Source organism: Trichoplusia ni, chromosome 11, assembly GCF_003590095.1.
Source record: "Trichoplusia ni isolate ovarian cell line Hi5 chromosome 11, tn1, whole genome shotgun sequence".
Classification (NCBI taxonomy): domain Eukaryota; kingdom Metazoa; phylum Arthropoda; class Insecta; order Lepidoptera; family Noctuidae; genus Trichoplusia; species Trichoplusia ni.
In genome coordinates this window covers 4,626,189-4,644,431 of record NC_039488.1, presented here as the reverse complement: position 1 = coordinate 4,644,431, position 18,243 = coordinate 4,626,189, and the positions used below count along the sequence as shown (strand labels likewise).

Genomic DNA, 18,243 nt, shown 5'->3' with positions numbered 1-18,243 from the left:
TGGTTTAAACACTTCACGAAAAGGAAAAAAATAAAACAAAAATTACATTTAACACAATCTCCTAATATATTTACAACTTCATGAAATAAATGTACATGTATAATAAAACATTATTATAAATCTCACTAATATTTTACATAGATAAATAAATGGTTCAGAGGAATTTTAAATACATTAGTGCGTACGTTTTCAATGAACTGTGACATATTAATTCTTAACCCCTAAATACAAAGTTGAATTTATATTGAGATCTCGATGCTACTACCAAAGACGGAATAAATTATTCATGTATATTATTAGATAATGATCCTCGTAATTAAACGCGATTATGCTTTCACAATACATATTTATAATTATTTTAGTAAATTCGAAGATTAACAGAGCTATTATTTCATCGACCTAGGTAAAGAGAGCTTTGGGAAACCTGAGGCTAGTTCATGCGGTAAAGGAATATATACCCTACACAGGCGCCTTAAAGCTATTTTTACCTGCGCCGGAGTATACCCACGAGATACAGAAAAACGCCTATAACATACTGAGGAGAAATCCTCACTATTTTAAACTGTCTTAATCGTTATCCAGTAACAAGGTGCTTCAGAAACATAATTACAAATTACATTCTACACAAAAAACAAATACCTACGATTATCATTATTGAACATCGATAATTAGTCCCGGCGACCTACCAGCACGTCTCAAAGTAATATTACAGCAATCGTGGAAGAGGGACAGCGCACTGTAAGTCGTAAAGCAGCATCTCTCAAATGCAATAATATTTAAAGTCATTTTTTTTTAAAGCGATTCCGATGTAATTATTTTCGTCTTACGCACCGAAGATGTGTCAGAATGCAATGAACAAATTCAAATTCCTGGTCAGAGACCTTGGTAGTTTAGTTGATAAAGCGACTGGCTTGTATAGCCTGGAGACGCAGGTTAGAGCCCTGGACCCTAATTCCGCTATTTATAATGGCCAAAGAATCAACGGGATTAAGTACGGGGCGTTACACTCACGATCAATACAATGTATTTCCAATTATTGTGTTCGCAAAATGCTTAGGGGGATACGAATGGTGTCATTTTAATCCAATTGCTATTCATTATTCGACCATTGTAGGGCCTTGTCGGTTATTATATTTAATTTCAATAATATTACTTTGAGATGTGATGGTAGGCACTCTGATTTACTCACTACCCCTAATAATGTAAATATTGCGGATATACATGATTATAATAAATGTATATTCAGTGAAAACGTTTAAGTATTCATGTGCAAATATATATACAAGTCTTATCCTAGAAACCTCGCTATATTATAATAGTAACTGTTTAGTTAAATGTTGAACGTTTAAACACTTTCAACACGGCAGTACGAACCATAGAAATGAATACATTTTAATATTTAATGTGTAAAATAAATGATACTCACTCAATTGATAGATAACAAATAAAATGTAAATAATTTAATTAATAACATATATTATTGTAAATAAACTTGAAAGTGGTAATCCATGAATTAGGTCACATTATTATTAGATGCGTTCCGCGGTAATACATGCAAATAAAACTCGTTCTATGTATAAATCCGAAATGTCAACTACCTCCAGACTAGCCAAATTTCATCAAGACATACACACAAATTGATTGACCAAGTAGTGATGTCTTCCATCCCTCTTCACACTTCTTACTTCACCACTTTTCCCATAACTCGTGACATAATTTATGGATAGCCGTTAATTATTGATTTCTCTATTTCCTTATATGTATATTTTCCACCAGTGGTCGTAAACATACGGCTGCTTACTCAGTCAGTAGCTCATACGATTGGCTTCGCATTGCTGTCTCATACATACATAGACGATGCCTCTATGGGTAAATCAACTTATCTTTGCGCTCGACGCCATGTGTGCGTAACCCTTGTGTGTATTGTGAGTGATATTGTGTAATGCTTTCATTTGTGGCAAGTCTTAATGATAAACTATCGCCGTGTATCGCACGCACACATAGCGCCACGCGCATTGATGAGCCAAACGCGGCCTCAAAGTCTTTTTGTGCGTTCACGGCGGTAAGCCTAAACATATTCCTAAATGATAGGGGTAACAGAGGCTAAGCTAAAGGCTAACCGATTTCTGTTTTCACAATAAAGACACTTATAACAATGGCATAAGGTCTAAAATTTAACTAATTCATGTTACGTTTAACACCAATAGTAGTGTGTATTTGGCCAATATCGATCTTAACATTCACTCAATGGTCCTTTGCAAGTCTAACTTGTCTATTGTAAATCCAGTTAGACCATAGACTACGCATACTTTCCAAAAACAATCTCTCATCGTCATAAATTCCCGACCTAAAATTAAAAAGGACGAAATTTAATATTAACGAACTAAAGATCAATGAAACATAGACGAAGCACCGTGGTTTAAAATTAAATCCAAAACAAAGTTGCCTACATTTAAATAAGGTACCGATCTTTAATATTTTTATCCGACATTCATGAATTATAAAACAAGTCTCGTAGTTCGAAGTCTGAATTCAGAAAATCTTTTAAAGGTGAAGCCAGACGAGAGTTAATATTAATTCTGTCGTAAAATTCACGTAATTGTTGTTACTTTCGATCAAAAGGCGACTCAAAATACTCGCCTGGTTTCACCGTAAGGCTAAGTTCAGATGAACGCGCGACGCGACGTGCGGTTTAAGATACCGCGCGTACACAACAGAATTTATTTTTCACACTCTTAAACCGCGCGACGTCGCGCGTTTATCTGAACTTAGCCTACGTTCATTTTCTTGTTTTCCGCTCCTTTTTCAAATCCGACCCATAGCCAAAACAGGTTAAAACTTGTATTTCTTGAGCGTGTCGTTGATGAACACTGATCTGATTTCCATGGGGCACAGCGTGAGCACTCCACTTGGCAACGGGTTCCGTATCGTTGTAAATGTGAGCGAGCTGTCGTATACTTTGTCGGCAGGTGCGTCGACAAGGTCCGATACGGAGATCTGAAAAAGGGATTTTTTAAGAATATATTGCAAAAAATATCAAATTCGGGTTTCATAGTGTCCTAAAATAACAAGTGTGTAATTTTGCTTTAATTGGCTACTTGACAGTTGGAACAATAAAATATGAAAAAAAATAATAAAAAAACAAGATTGCAAAGAACTGCTCAAGGCTGCGAGACTGCTGGGATTCAAATAAATAAGGCAAAACAATTACAATTCAAGTCAGGATAATGTCAAATTTCCCAGTAACGAGCGATTTTTTAAAGACAGCTGACGCACTATAACCTTCGAAATAAACTGCTAAAATGGACAAAGATGACCAAAACAACATAAGAAGCCTCCAACCAAATTCTTGCTAAACTCAACTACATAGTATATCAGTCCTATCTTTGCCACTCAGTTACCTGTCCGTCTCCCAGATGATACCACTTCCTGATGTCGTTGTTACCGTAGCACGTGTCCAGGTACACGCGTTGCATCGTCAGGCCCATGCCGCGGAGCAGTCCGCCATCTTTGTTCTGTACAGTATATTGAGTGATCAGTTTCATTGAATTTCAAGTGTGAGTATTATATTTTTTATGTTTGCTGAATAAGCAATAAAACGTTTTGAATTCAGTGAGAATAACTAGTAATAATTTTGTAATGAACACGAATGCAATGACCACTAATACGATTGGATTTTTATTGTTTCGGGACAGAGGTTCAACTACGAATTTTGTTTGACTTAATCAACTGACTACCTACCCTGTCTCTTAGGTATGTAAACTTTCATCTTAATTGAATGCACCGAAAGTTCAATTCAGCTTGAATAAATTTACTTAAACGGTTGAACACATTCAAGTTTTTATTTTATTCGAAAACAGAATTTAAAACTATTGCAATAAAGTGCAGAATACTTTGAAAAACAAACATCTTCGTGAAACTGTGAGTATCTCAGTAGTCAAAGAGTCAAACAAAATCTTCGTGTAATTGAGTATTTTAGTAGTCCAACATGATTGTTCCCGTACCTTAGCAGCGACATAGGGGTTGAACGCGGCCAGCACGAGGTCCGCATGGTTGACGTTGACGCGCGAGTAGCCGGTGTGCGTGGTGTCCTCGCGCGACGTGTAGTGCATGCCCAGCAGCGGCTGCAGCAGCATCTGCTGCGACACGTGCGCGCCCAGCGTCAGCTGCCCTGACGGGTGCTCTGATGGCGGCTTCTGGTGGATTACAATGTTCACATTCAAAATCAAAAAGTTTTTATTTCAAATAGGCCGTTTCTCAGGCACTTTTAAAACGTTACGTTACTGACTCTCGTGGCATGGTTCCAAAGTGTCATTCTTATGGAGAAGAACCGGCAAGAAACTCCATAAGTTACTCTTTTCAAAATAAAATTTTACAGTAGCATTTTACATAAAATGAATGTCTGCAAAAACAGCGTAAATTAGCAAAACAAGTATCAAATAGCAAAATGTTAATGATTTTCTATAAAAACTGACATCCAGAGAAGAGAAAACGTTACAATGAAGTAAGTTTTGGTGAGCTTTACACTGTTGACACATTGAGAAAGCATATTTCACAAAAAAAAGTTTGTTAGTGGACGATTACTTAATATTAAGTGACGAACAATTGTTGTTCAAAAGCGTATTTAACAGTCACAGACTTTTCTGAATAAACTAGCTAAGAATTTCGGTTCAACTTTCGGATGCTGTTTGAGTGATCAATATCATCGTTATATGATTGTTTTTTTTTTACTGGCGTCCTCTTTCTTTGGATAGAAAAACTTTCCTTATTTACCCTTTATATAGATAGGCAGCTTCCCCCAAAAATGTAAGAAGAAATTCAGTACAAGAACTTTAGCTCTGGTGCTATCTCCCGAAGCTATAAGTTCTGAAAACTATGTTTACAATCACACATAAATAAAAATTTCATTACTACTTACGGTGCAACCCTTCTTAGCCTTTTCTATGATGATCTTGAAGGTGTGTCTTGTCCGCACGTTGTCAAGAACTCCTTGCGCCATCCCTCTGTTGTCGTCGCGGCTCAGTCTTCTATCTTGCATCACCTATAGCACAACAGAACTTATAATTGTATAAGGGTGGTGTTTTTAATTGCAAGAATAGACACGCGTGCGTAGGACGAATGCCGTTTTTTATCACTGACGCAAAAGGCGAGAAATACGCTTGACCGCTATATGTGTGTGTGTCTGTGTCGGTAGTACCAAAACTGGTGACTTTTGATTTTGATTGATATGAGCGGGTATGAATATGTAGGCGTTTTAATTACAAACGTATACATGAAACTATATGACGGCGTACCTCTATCTGTCCCGGCTGTAGTGCGGCCATGCCGAGCGGTGTGGACGTGAGCACTGTGAACCTCATGCTGTCGTCCTCTATGTATGTGGCCGCGGGCAGCGGGTAGAAGTTCGCTTGAAGAGGGATCTTGTCGAAGTAGCGACGTCTTACCATCTGACGAAATATTACATGTTTAAAATGGGAGTATTAGATCTGCCATCCGCGGTATCCATTGCGACTTTGGTTAACTTTGGTATGGTCTGATCAAATTATTGGTATTTTTCTGGCGGTTATCAGCATATTGAATAACCTAATGCTATGCCTATATTGACACTATTGTTGTAAAAAGGCCCGAAAATAAAGACCACGATATTATTGTCTAAAAATAGATTTAATGTTAAATCTATTTTTAGACAATAATAAAGATTCAAGTAATAAAATCAATTTATTTTCGAAAGATTCATAAAATGTATAAGGGCCGATAACTTAACAATACGTTAACTCGGATCTTTCTATATTAATTTTGTAACAGCCTTACAAAATGCCACAGTACCTGCATGCCATTTAGATCAGTATAGAAGACGTCGCCGTTGTCGACGGCGGTGCGCAGGCGCAGCGCCAGCTCCAGGTCGTCCACCTGCGGGTCTATCAGCAACGTGTTGCTGATCTCAACCTCGCTGTGAGGGAGGGTCGGGTTGTTGTGGACTGTGATCTAAAAACAATAATGGAATTTTATACTTGTGCAGGAAATTCTTAGGTAAATTTTCTATAGGGTTATCAATAAGGTAAGAAATATTTACAGGGTTTAAGATAAGAAGAGATGTAAAGCACTGTCTCTGTTTAACAATAAGATCTTAATGAAAGTAGCGAATGCTGGAACCACTCAACAGATACGTGCCATGAACAAGAACAATTTGTACTAAAACGCGAAAGCTCCTTGATAGCTTAAGGCAAAAATTACCTTAAGTCAAAGTAGCAAAATTGACTATCGCATTTTGCTGTGTTTAGAACAAAGTCAACTAAGTATTTTCTTTTTTAAAACGAGGACCTTTATCATTCTTGTTTTTTAAACGACTCTCGCCCTAAGGATTTTTATCGTTGTGTCGCTGGGGGTTTCACAAACATTCAACGTACTACGTAGTATTATGTAGTATACTCACGGCTACGACCAAGTCGGCGGCTTTCGGCGAGTTGAGGGCTGTGTAGAGGGTGGCCTTGTACATGCCCTCGGTGACGACGATCTCGGGGAAGGGCTCGGGCCGGTAGTCAGTGGCGGGGCCCGACGGGATGAACAGGTACGCGCCGCTGTTGTTGTCCGGACCGCGCTGGCTGTCGTATCTGCGAAGATAAGGGTATGTTACTTCGAAAACTTGATAAAGTCATATAGTCGTGTTGTGATACTACATGAATAGGTTTTCATAAACTTTTTTTCATACCGAAACTGCAATCGACACAATGATGCATATCTATAACCTAGGGCTGCATTTCCACCATAGATGTGCGAAAGAACTGGTCGTGTGAGGATGTTCGCTGAGCCGTATCCACCAGAGCTGTGCTGACCGAGGCGAGGTAAATAAAGCGATTCTATTGCTGCGTTACAAATACATTCCTTGCTATGCATCCTCGCACATATCTGATGGAAACAACCTTATTTTGAATTTGCAATCTCTGTTTTCGATTAACAGTTTTGAACCGCCTCTGTCAGCCATACGCGAGATGGACTTCTGGCTTCGAACAGCAAAAAAATATGGGTGTTCTTTGTTAAACAATAAATTACAAACGACTATTAAAAACCTGGGGGGAAAAACTAGATTTTTTAAATCTATTATATTTTCTTTCCAAATACTTACTGCGCGAAATCCATATGCACGGGTACAGTGGTGCCATCTGGCGACACGATGGCCTTGATGTGTCCGTTGAGGTTGGTGACGACGCGCGTGCTGTTGTTGGCCTGGAAGCTGATGTCCTCCATGAGGCGGGCGGACGGCTGCTCCACAGGGAACATCTTGGGCAGGTCCACCGTCCAGTAGTCCGCGTTGTACACGCGGATGCGGGAGTATGACGTGTATCTGGGGGGGAGGGGATATTGTTCTACGTGAAGAGTTTTAAGTTATTCTTACTTGGTGAAAGTATGGAATATATGTGGAATATTATGCTTTTAAATTGACTTCATGCTAAGTTTAGTTAAATGCAAATGCGACGACGAAGTCTATTTCGAATTGGCTAAATTAATCATAGAAAAGTTTTCAAGCATATTGAGAGCAAATTAAATATACGTAGACTTAACTGTAATATGTGTTTTTAAGATGCAGTATCTTTTTTAGGGGTCTATCTTTTAATCCATTAATTTATAATATTTACCAAATACGTCTTTCTTACAGTCTTTGTAAACTTAGAATCAGAACTCTACATATTTAATACTAACAAGTATCAACCAAAACCATTAGAACTCAACACTATTAAAATGTAACACTAAACTCACTTGTTAATACTCATATTATCCCTTAGCGACACAGTATACACTGTGAGAGCTAGCGGGTCGACGGCAACCGGGAACGACAGCTGGTACTTGTTCGCCGCGAACGCGAGTCTCTTGTCGCCTGCCACTACTGGCGAGATCTGAGCCATCATGGGGTTGCCTTCTGGATCGAACACCTGGAAAACGTTTATAGTAGTTTACCTTTGGACCCTGTGAAAAATTTGGTACGACTTTGCAATGGGATTGCAATGGTTGTTGCAAAGACGTTTAGTAATTCCCCTCCATTATCAAAACATATGTAACTATCATATTGGAGAGATTTTTCTTTCTTTTGAATAAAGAACATCTACGCGTGGTCGAAATGTCGCGGGGGTTTCACAAACATTCAAGGCATATGCACACAGACACATTTGAATTTGGGTATTTTATATTATGTTTTACTTTTAAATAGTTTAATTTATATTGTATTACGCCTTGTCTGTGTTTGCAGATTTTACTCACCTCGACATGAGGCGAAGACACCAACACGGTAAGCACCTCGTGTCTCCTGAACACGAGCGCATTATACAGTACTATCTTCCTAGATGGCGACACTGCGTCCAACGCTATTGTTATACGGGTCGGTATTTCATCGTGTGTCCGCCAGATGTCGTCCACGTCGAAGTATATGTCTTCCTGTATTTGGTCTAGAATGGCCGGCTGTTTGAGGAGGTAGTAAGCGGCTTGCTGGATTGCTGACTGACTGTATTTGATAGCTGATAGCAATCTGTAACAAATATTTCGTTATTGAACACTGGTGACCAGAAAAAGATACGCATATCTTTTTCTGGTCACTAGTGTTCCTGGTGAACCTATCGAAAAGTCGGGAGAGGGGGGGACGAGGATAAAGGTGAAATGCACATCGTTTCATATTTACAAAGACAAAAGAAAATTATTATCTTTGCTTATGGTATCGCTATAGTATACTGCAGTCCCGTCTAGCTCAGAAAAAGTTGTCAACTATACTTTTTGGGCAATTTGCAACTTGGACATCGCTGCACAGACGAATTTCGTAGATTTCGCGACCGGTTTAATTACGCGTAAGTATCGGTATAGCTCGACTAGTTTCGGACCTAAATGTAGTCCTTAATCATGAGCTGTCGCGGCTTGTTTGTCGTCTACATTTCCACTTACTTCTTAGCATAATCTTCTCTGACTTCATCCCTGGAAGTGCCAGTGATCCCGTCGTGATGCTGGAATAGCGACAGCGTTCGTCGCGCCTGCTCCACGCGGTCGCGCAGCTGGAGTGACAGTATGTTGTTCACGGAGCGGGACGATGCTGCTTGACCTGTTATTATTTCTGCTGCCCTGTTGGAGTATATATGTTTTACAATTTTAGGTATGTGAAAACTCTGCATAGATCTTTTTTTTTTCGTGTGGAATATTTTAGCTCAAACTAACACAACCATTGCTGTCAAAAATTGCTTAGCAATATAGATAGAGATTTGAACCAATTTTCATGGTATAAACTTTAAAATAAAAATACTCTTAATTGCAGATTTGTGTAGTATTCTAACTGTTACTCTAGCAAAAATGTACAATAAATTTTTGAATATAAATTCATTCAAAATTGAACCTTACTCACCTAACATAAGCTAGCAGAACTCTATCCATGTTCTTATAGAAGGGTCTCGACGTGAAATACCCGCTGAAGTAGTGCTGGTTCCTATCGGCGTAAGTGAAGAAGTCACCGGACAACACCGGGAAGTCGGACAGCTTGACCTCCGCGTGGACAGCCTTGAAGTAGTCCTCCAGAGTACCGAATTGTACCTGGAATGAGGTGGAAGTTTGACTAAGAAAATAAATTGGGGTTACAAGGTGATGGTTGGTTCGACGTGGCACAGGATACGGACTCGTGGAAAGATTTGGAGGACAGCTTTGGTCAAAAGCTCAAAGTGCTTAGCTACATCGAATTAGAATAGAAATCGCCCAATGGATAGGAATGATTTCCTTTTCGACTGTTAATTAATTTTGCTTGTCAGGCATAGAATAATGTATAGAAGAGACTCCTCAACGCTCGAAGAAATGTTGCTCGTTTAGAGGCGAGATTACGCGTTGCAATTACAAAAATACAAAACATAGAGACTAGTTTAATTTTCTACAAGTTTCAAATAACGCTATTTAGTCAAAAACGAAGCAAAAATTGTATTATGAGAACTAGGCAGCTGATATAATGACATATTTCTAAACACCAATACATCCTAGATAATATTACACCCACACAGAACAAATGATCTTGCTCATTACACAACCATTTGTCCAGTTTAAGTATCGAATCCACGGCTTCCCACTAAACATACAGGCCAGTCTAATTTACTTCTTATTTCCGGCTAGTAACTCAATCAATACACCCATTACCATCGCAATCTCAGTTTTATAAACATCATTTTACAACAATCAAAACAAGCTAAATTAGATTAATCTTAATTGTGATAACAACATCTAAATTCCTTAGCCAACCAAGTAACACTAATTATTTCTGCTTTGCAGAGAAACCTTACGAAGCTCTAAAAGCCTACTAGTTACTTGAACAATTGTAATAGGTAATAAGTATGTAATAAGTAGTATTAAGACATGTCAACAGTAACGGCCGAATAAGCAAACGAAATGACGTAACTTATCAAAGAGATTATCGTCAATACGATATTATGTTATAAATTGTTGTGTTCATGACATAATGCTTGTAAATGACGTCATAATTTAGACGTTTTGTAGATGACGCATTATTAGCGTCGGCGTTGTTTTAGCGCGTTTTTTTTTAAGTTTCATAATGGGTAGAAGCGTGACCGGCTGTTATAAAAACGAATGTATTATATTTGTTTACATAGAGATAACAAACTGTAGTAAAATAGAGTAACAAAGTGGCTTATCAGTGAAATTAACAAGTATAACTTTAAAAGTAACAATTTCAACAATGAATGTAACTATTTTGAACCCAGATTTCTTGACAGTCATCTTCCCGATGAGGAAAACTGTTTTGTTTTTGCTTGCAGTTATAATGGTGCATTACTACTCAACCGGTTGTGATAAAATAAGTATTGGTATAGCTTGATACATATGGCATGATACAAGCTTGGACATAAGGTATTTTTGGTACGATAAGCGACGTACACGAGGACGAAGAAGTGAGAAAAAGCTAATTGTATAATACAAAACCGGTCACGAGTCGGACTCGCGACATTGTGGTTAAAGAAAAATAAATCGACTGGGTGCGAAAGAAATGTCACCCACAAATTTATAACCATAACATACGATGCTTAACCTCCATCTTTGTTTTAGTATTTGTTGTTAAAACGCCAACAAAATTTTAACCATCTCAATATCATGGCTCATGAGATACAGCCTGGTGACAGACTCACAGACTGATAGACCGCATTCTCTGAAATAGTCTTCCATTTTTACATATTTATACAAAACCGTATAACCACCTAACATCCCTCACCTCAGCATTCCAGGCATCGTTATTATTAATGTAATCGATGAGTATCTCGTAGTTCTGGTACTGGTTGTCCCACTCGTTGGCGCGGTCGTAACGGAAGTCGTCGCCCAGCGGGAACATGAGTACGTTGCTGCGGTACAACTGCGCTTTCTTACGCCATTGGTCGAGGATCATCGACGCTCTAAAGAGGAAAAGCCCATATGTTTTTCAAGGACCCATTTAGACGATTCCAGAAATATCGTGCAAGTGGCAATACATTGTGCAGCCGCGCAGTGTCACTAGTGTGATATAATATGTAAACTTGCCAGAAATGTATTACAATTTGCTCGGTATTTCTCGCATCGTCTAAATAGACCCTAAAGTAAACTGTGTAAGATACCAGAGCTTGGCAATAGACAGAACAGTGAGAGATAAGACAGAGGTTTGGAACGAGAAAGGGGCGCACTCTACTTCTTCCAAACCTCTGTCTTTTAAAATTTCTGGCCACGTTAAAACTGCATTTCTAACAATATCGTCACACCATTTTCGGCAGGGAGACCTCTACAATTTTTCTATATTTTCAAATTAAAATATTTTTAAACACAAGATCAAGTCTGATTCTAATTATGACACGCATTTTGATCTAATATTGCATCATAATACGTAAGATCATTTCAGCTCTATTATCAACATCGGCTGTCAATACAATTGAAACAAGGCTGCATTGTATTTTTGTCTGCGACATCTTAAAGGAATTAAATAAAACCTTACCATTAGAACCATATAAGTACCTTTCATTGATATTTTTCTCTGTAATCTTCCGTGGCGCTATACCCCATGGACAAGTTATTCCGTTTCCAGGCAGCCGTTTAAAATCAAATTGACAGCATACCTAAAATGAAAGCATAATATTACTTTTACTGTCTGCTTTGCAATACGAGGTTTAAGCATATATCAAAAACAGATTTTAATTGCACTGGATCAATGCAATACTAGCTGAACTACGCGGTTTGGCAATCTTTCTTTCCGCTCTCGTTAGACGCGAGTTTCTCAAGAGCGTTCATTATATTGATATAGATTTCACATTTACCTTTGGATCAGGTCCACAGGAGTGAGGAACATCGTAAGAATAGAACGGCATCATATGTGTAAACATGTCTGTTTTACCCATACCATCTGAAAACCGACAAATACTTAGTACTTCACGTCATTCTTGATACAAAAATACGGAAAGAATTACGCGAATTAAATGTTATGACGTCTAAATACAGTTGACATGAAACAAAATACTTCTACTGAAATTACAATGCAAAACAAATACGGTATATTTAAAGGATACATCTTTTTTGTGAATCGTAAGATTCAAAACTGTTCTTCATTGTTCGTTGTTCTTACTTGAATATTTTCGGAACTGAGACAATTGAGAGTCTTGCGCAGAACAAATTTCTTGCATGAAAATAATTGGAATATTACATAGGATTATAAAAAGATCTTACCCCATGTCTGCCGCCATTTGAACTCCAACTGTTTATTAGAAGCGAGTTCTTTCTTCACTCTGTAGTGCACCCTCTGTATGACAGCGTTGTCGAAGCCTGCTAGCTTTAGTAAATAAGGTTGTGAGCTGGAATACCCGAAGGGGTCTATCGACCACGAGTTCTTTGGTGTATAACCGAAGTTCTCGATGAGCCATTGGTGACCAGCTGTAAGTTGCTGCATGATCGATAACCAGTGGGAATTCGCTTCGTCATTCATAACCCAGCCGCCCGTGACTATTTCTATCTGTCCTTTTTTGAGAAGGCTGTAAATTTCATTCAGACGTTAATGACATGTACTAATTTAGCATTAGAAGTAAGTAACTACTATACTCATTTTACGGGCTAGCCCGCAAAGCATGCTTTTCATTGCTATTCGTCTATCCTTCTAATTCAAGCATGAGAAAAATAAAAAATAGCTGGCTTTAGCAAAAAAAGAAATTGACAACTTAATTAGGTCTAGTTGTTATGGATATAAACTTAAAAAAATAATCGGTCCTATAATTTGGATATCATTATAATAATTAATGTAGTAAGTATGGCAAAAGCGTCTGAAAGCATGAGAAGTTTCTGAAGTAGCAACAAGGTCCTCCTAGTTACCACAAACAGACGTTAAGTTCGTCCTGCCACAGACTACCACAGAATAAGGTGTGCAGTTTGCTCATAATCAGTATTAGCTGTTGAACCAATAATGTATACATACTTCTGGAAGGCCGTTTTCTCCTTATCAGATGCATCACTGTTCCACCAAAGCGACAGGTAACTAATCTCAGCCCAAATGAACTTCCTACCGATACCTTCGAACAACTTCTCCACCATATTCTTAAATATCGCACGTGTTTGTGTCTTGTAGTAGTTCTCGAATGTCTTTATCCAACCTGTAATGTTATGACAACAATACGTGAGATGAAGTCATATTCTTGGGAATTTCATACAACATCATGCAAATTTATGAGAGGTATGCGTTGAGAAAAATTACGAGGAATGGGTAACAAAAAAGTAGAAATCATAAGTGTTAATTTAATTGCTGAATCATAATAATTGTTGTTTTAAAGATAACAATTATGTGTTTTACAGCACTACAATTTACAAGTGACCTTGATTAAATTAACCTACTAACTTTCATTCACATTTTTCATCTACACCAATATTTAAAGCTGAAGTTTGTTTGTTTGTATGAATGCGCTAATCTTAGGTATTATTGGTCCTATTTGAAACAAAATTTTCAGTTTTAAATAGTCAATTTATTCAGCAATGCTATAGGATATATACCATCACGATTAAAGAGCAGTAAAGTCTCGCGCGACAGTAAGTTATGCTATATTTGTAAACATTATTAGAACGCGCTGTGTTTTTACCAAGCGTAAGATTAACAACAATCAACAGCTATATATAGGTTTACACGAGAAATGATCCAATGTTAACAAGACAAGGGTAGACAAGACGAGAAGACAAGGCCAGGGTACACGGAACCAAAGCAGTTGTACCAGAAGTTAAGGAACCTAGTTTAAGTGTTGCTTGAATTTAAGAAAATGCTCAGGAATTATAAAAATTGCTTGCTTAAGAGAAAATACTGATTTTATATCAGTTGAAGGCGGAACGGCATTATTAAAATTGTTGGGCATAATTGATGGGTCTTGTTTTCCAATACTTTTCAATACAGAATTGATTCAAACTGTTTAGCAAGGACTTCTTATCTTTGTCTTCCAAGTATGTGATCTGACTACGTCATTTTATTGCAATACGATTAATACTAGATTAGGTAATAAGATAACTTGAATTATCCAATTCATTATAAAACAAACGGATCTCAAAGAAACGAGAAATGATTAGCAATATCAGTAATCTTTCATATCAGGGAGCTTGTTATGCTTGTGTTACATAAGCATGCCGCAAAACAAGGAAAACATTGCTGATTACAATTATTTTTGATTTTTTTTTTCAGTAGTTTGAGCCTTCATTATTATTGAAGTGGTCTTATCGAGATGTAGGGTAATTTGCCTTAACGACTATATTATTCTAAGTTTATTTTTATGGGTTACCCACCCAAAGGTTATAAAAGGAACGAAAGTTAGACAGCCGAGCCTAAGTGATAAGGCTGAGGCTAAGCTGTCTGTCCGTACTTCGGTCCAGGCTGCATCTCATCGATATACAGACAATTTTTACCACTTTAAGAACAAATACTAAAAATAAATATCGAGGTTAAGAGAACCCGTTGGTACGGTTAACTGATTTGTGTTTCTTTAGCCTATTTGTACGAAAACCTCAGTATCGCGAGTCGGACTCGCATTTTATTGGTTTTATAAAAGGTTATCGCGTCAGGAAATCCCCAAAGACAAACGTGAAGTATATCAGAGTCGACAAATGATGATCAGTGGAAAAATAATGAAAGTTCAGTAACATTTCTTACGTACAAAATGACCGTAAACTCGTAATCTGAACATAGCCGGTAGCGTGATAAGCAGTGTCCTTCGATGTTTACAGATTAACAATATAGTGAAATACATACTATTTTTTATGCTACTGTCAGTATATTTTCTAGGCTTTTCCCACTATGCCGAAAATCTAAATAAAGTGCCCATATAATAAATGTCGTCAGTTTGATTTCGGTGAAGAAAATGGGCTGTCGTATATGTTTTTTTTATTCGAATAACTAATTAGAGATGAAGAAAATATGATCGGCGGTGCAAGTGCTTTGAAGTCTTTGTCGTGAAACGAAAAAACATAATTTTAAATGTTTCATGTATGGTGAAGTGGTCCGAAGACCTGAGGTAGCAAACACAAAATACAGACGAATTGAGATCCCCCTCTTTTTGGAAGTCGGTTGAGTGGTGAGGTGATTTGAGAACTATTTAGAGGAACACGACGATAATCGTTATCACAATTAATTAATAAAGATTGTTTCTTTTTTTGCAACGGTCGCAGATTAAATACTATAGGATATATACCATCACGCTACGATTAATAGGAGCAGAGCAGCAAAATACGTTACAAAAATGCAGACAAACAAAGCACAACAAGGACGTAATACACGAAAACAGGCTTATAATGCTGCATATAAAAACGTAAATGCGAAGCTATGGGTAACTAAAACTACATAAGAGGAAAAAATTTACCTATATGTTAGTAAAAAAAAAACCTATAATAGTAATAATTTGGTTAACTTAATACATATTGAGATTCGTTCGTGTAAAATCTACATCTCAATTAATTCACTAATCTTTCCCTATTTAAACTGTGTTCTTAAATTCGTCTAGTTTTCTTACCTGGGTCATTATGGGAGTGCGGCACGATAAACACTTTGAGTTTATTCTTTTGACTCCATTGGTTCTCTTTGTATTCAATATCCCAGCCTTGCTTCCAGACTCCGCCGTCAATGTCTTCGAACATCATACGATCGTACAGCGAAAGCATCTACAATGGAAATAAGGTTCAAAATTGTGTTGAAATACATGGTTACTAATAAACGTCAAATGTTTGTGTATTTTAAATTTATAATTTATATTAGAAGTATAAGGTCCCTTTTTGAATTATATCTTACAATTATCAATAATACATACTATTACTCTTCTAATTAAATATCATGTACTTGTGTTTACATATATATATATATTTTTTTGTTAGATGATATAATTATTGAGTTTCGTAAGAAATATGATTAGCCTTAGTACCTATTGTTTAACATGTGTGTTTTCTTTGATAATATTGACACTTTTCTAAAAAATATACATCAAATTTCAATGAATACTACCCCTGCTCACTTAAAACCTAAGCAAGTTAATTCTATGCTTGTGAATGTCACCTTAACTTTTAAAAATCTCATCTGTGCTTAGATTAGTCTTTTAAAAACCAGGGCCAATCAAATGAGAACATACCTGTATATCAGTTTTAGGAACACTCTGTTTCTGTATTGGACAAGTTGACTGATTAAATGGAATCCGCATCTTAGGAGGCTCATCGCCAACTGCTTTCACTTCCTTTATCCTAGGCTGCGTGTACTCTTCTCTCGGCCTCTTTTGGGGAGGATGGTACTCCTGTGACTGTTCAACAATCTGGTCCATGGCCGACTTGATCTCACCGACCACAGCATGGTGTTGATTTAACTCGTTTTCTATATGTCGCAACTTAGATTCAAAAGATGACCATTTAGTCTGAAAATAACTTTAAACTGTAATTTCTATGCATAAAAATTAAATAATTCATTAACTTTAATATTATTTGATACTTACATATGAAAAGTTCATGTTTACTTAATGTTAAGGAAATCATAATATGGCATTATAAAAACTTTGCAAAATAAAATATGATTAATAATATGTTGAGAGCAATAAATTAATAAAAAATTATGCTGCAATGTTTGTCTTCATTTTATGTGAAGTATTAACATGTTATATTATACATTTATTACTGATAAGAAAACTATTTTTTTAACTATAAAATTGTTGAAACACTACAGCTCACAATAGAAGTGTATTTATTTTTAAAGCCTTAAATTTATTATATAAAGAAAAAACAAAATTATGGATAGTGTTAGTTTCTTATTAATATATGAAACAAAGTACGATAAATATGAATTAGTAAAACAATCTACAAATTATAATAATAAAACAATTGAAAATCATAAACTCACTCTCAGGTTTCTTGGTGACTATTTGAAATAAAAGTAATGTAAAGGTGACTTAAACAAATATACACAGCAAATTAATTTAAAATGTTTACTAGCATTCATGTGCAATCAAACATAACTTACATCATCAAACTCCTGTACTGCAGGCTTTATACTTGGCAGTTTAAAACTTAAGTCAGTCACAACATAGAGTATAAATACGAATGCTATTATGCATGTTGTCCAAAACACAGCCGACAACCGCCTGATCCTCATATTGAAACCTGCAATAAAAAAAAAACTATGTTCATCGCGCTAAGCATATTTGTATAACATTTTTGTATACTACAATCTAGCTGGTGAACAAGTAAAGGCTTGAGTTCATTACAGAATCAAGTATATACATACCATCTTTCGAGGGAAAAAATAACGATTAAAACAACATCAATGAATGGTACTAAGTTTTGACTGGTTTACGAAGGCAGGTAAATTGCTAGGCATATCGTCAAGATGGAAATGCCGGTAAATTATTAAGATTAACGTCAAATTAACATGTTTCTACAATAACGCATACTTACCACGTTATCACAGTATTTGTTTAGATTTTATTATGACACGAATACATAATTATTTACCGCAACAATAGGTATACCATGTACCTATTTATTATGTTGTCTGACTCTGACATATGAACATTGACGTTTGTTCATTTTGTTAATAGCGAGCTAGTGTTGACTTTAAAAAAAATATTTCCTACTTTTAAATCCATAATCGTAACATGTAACGTAACGTAACGATTTTATTAAAATTTATGTTTACTTAAAAAGTTATAATATTTAACTTCACTTTTTATAATATGGCAGCACAAAACAATATTAAATACTTTATTGAAAGCA

The 18,243-nt window shown here is 36.6% G+C and overlaps 1 protein-coding gene across 2 annotated transcripts; it reads right to left on the bottom strand.

The window, feature by feature from the left end:
- Window positions 1–42: 42 nt before the first annotated feature.
- Window positions 43–18,062, bottom strand: LOC113499077 (alpha-mannosidase 2). 2 transcript variants are annotated; one of them, XM_026879420.1, is made up of 21 exons: window positions 17,926–18,062; window positions 17,492–17,631; window positions 16,617–16,865; window positions 16,008–16,155; window positions 13,445–13,619; window positions 12,706–13,007; window positions 12,300–12,385; window positions 12,001–12,101; window positions 11,234–11,411; window positions 9,377–9,561; window positions 8,926–9,099; window positions 8,254–8,518; window positions 7,756–7,928; window positions 7,124–7,342; window positions 6,434–6,611; window positions 5,827–5,985; window positions 5,295–5,447; window positions 4,919–5,041; window positions 4,005–4,196; window positions 3,402–3,515; window positions 43–2,997 (listed from the first exon to the last, which is right to left on the bottom strand). In XM_026879420.1, exons 2-21 carry the CDS (start codon window positions 17,621–17,623, stop codon window positions 2,833–2,835), a joined length of 3,471 nt encoding a protein of 1,156 aa, XP_026735221.1. In that variant the 5' UTR covers window positions 17,624–17,631; window positions 17,926–18,062; the 3' UTR covers window positions 43–2,832. The 2 variants fall into 2 exon arrangements, with proteins under 2 accessions (XP_026735221.1, XP_026735220.1); XM_026879419.1 differs by having other exon boundaries at window positions 16,617–16,892; window positions 17,926–18,061.
- Between the last annotated feature and the right edge of the window lie 181 nt (window positions 18,063–18,243).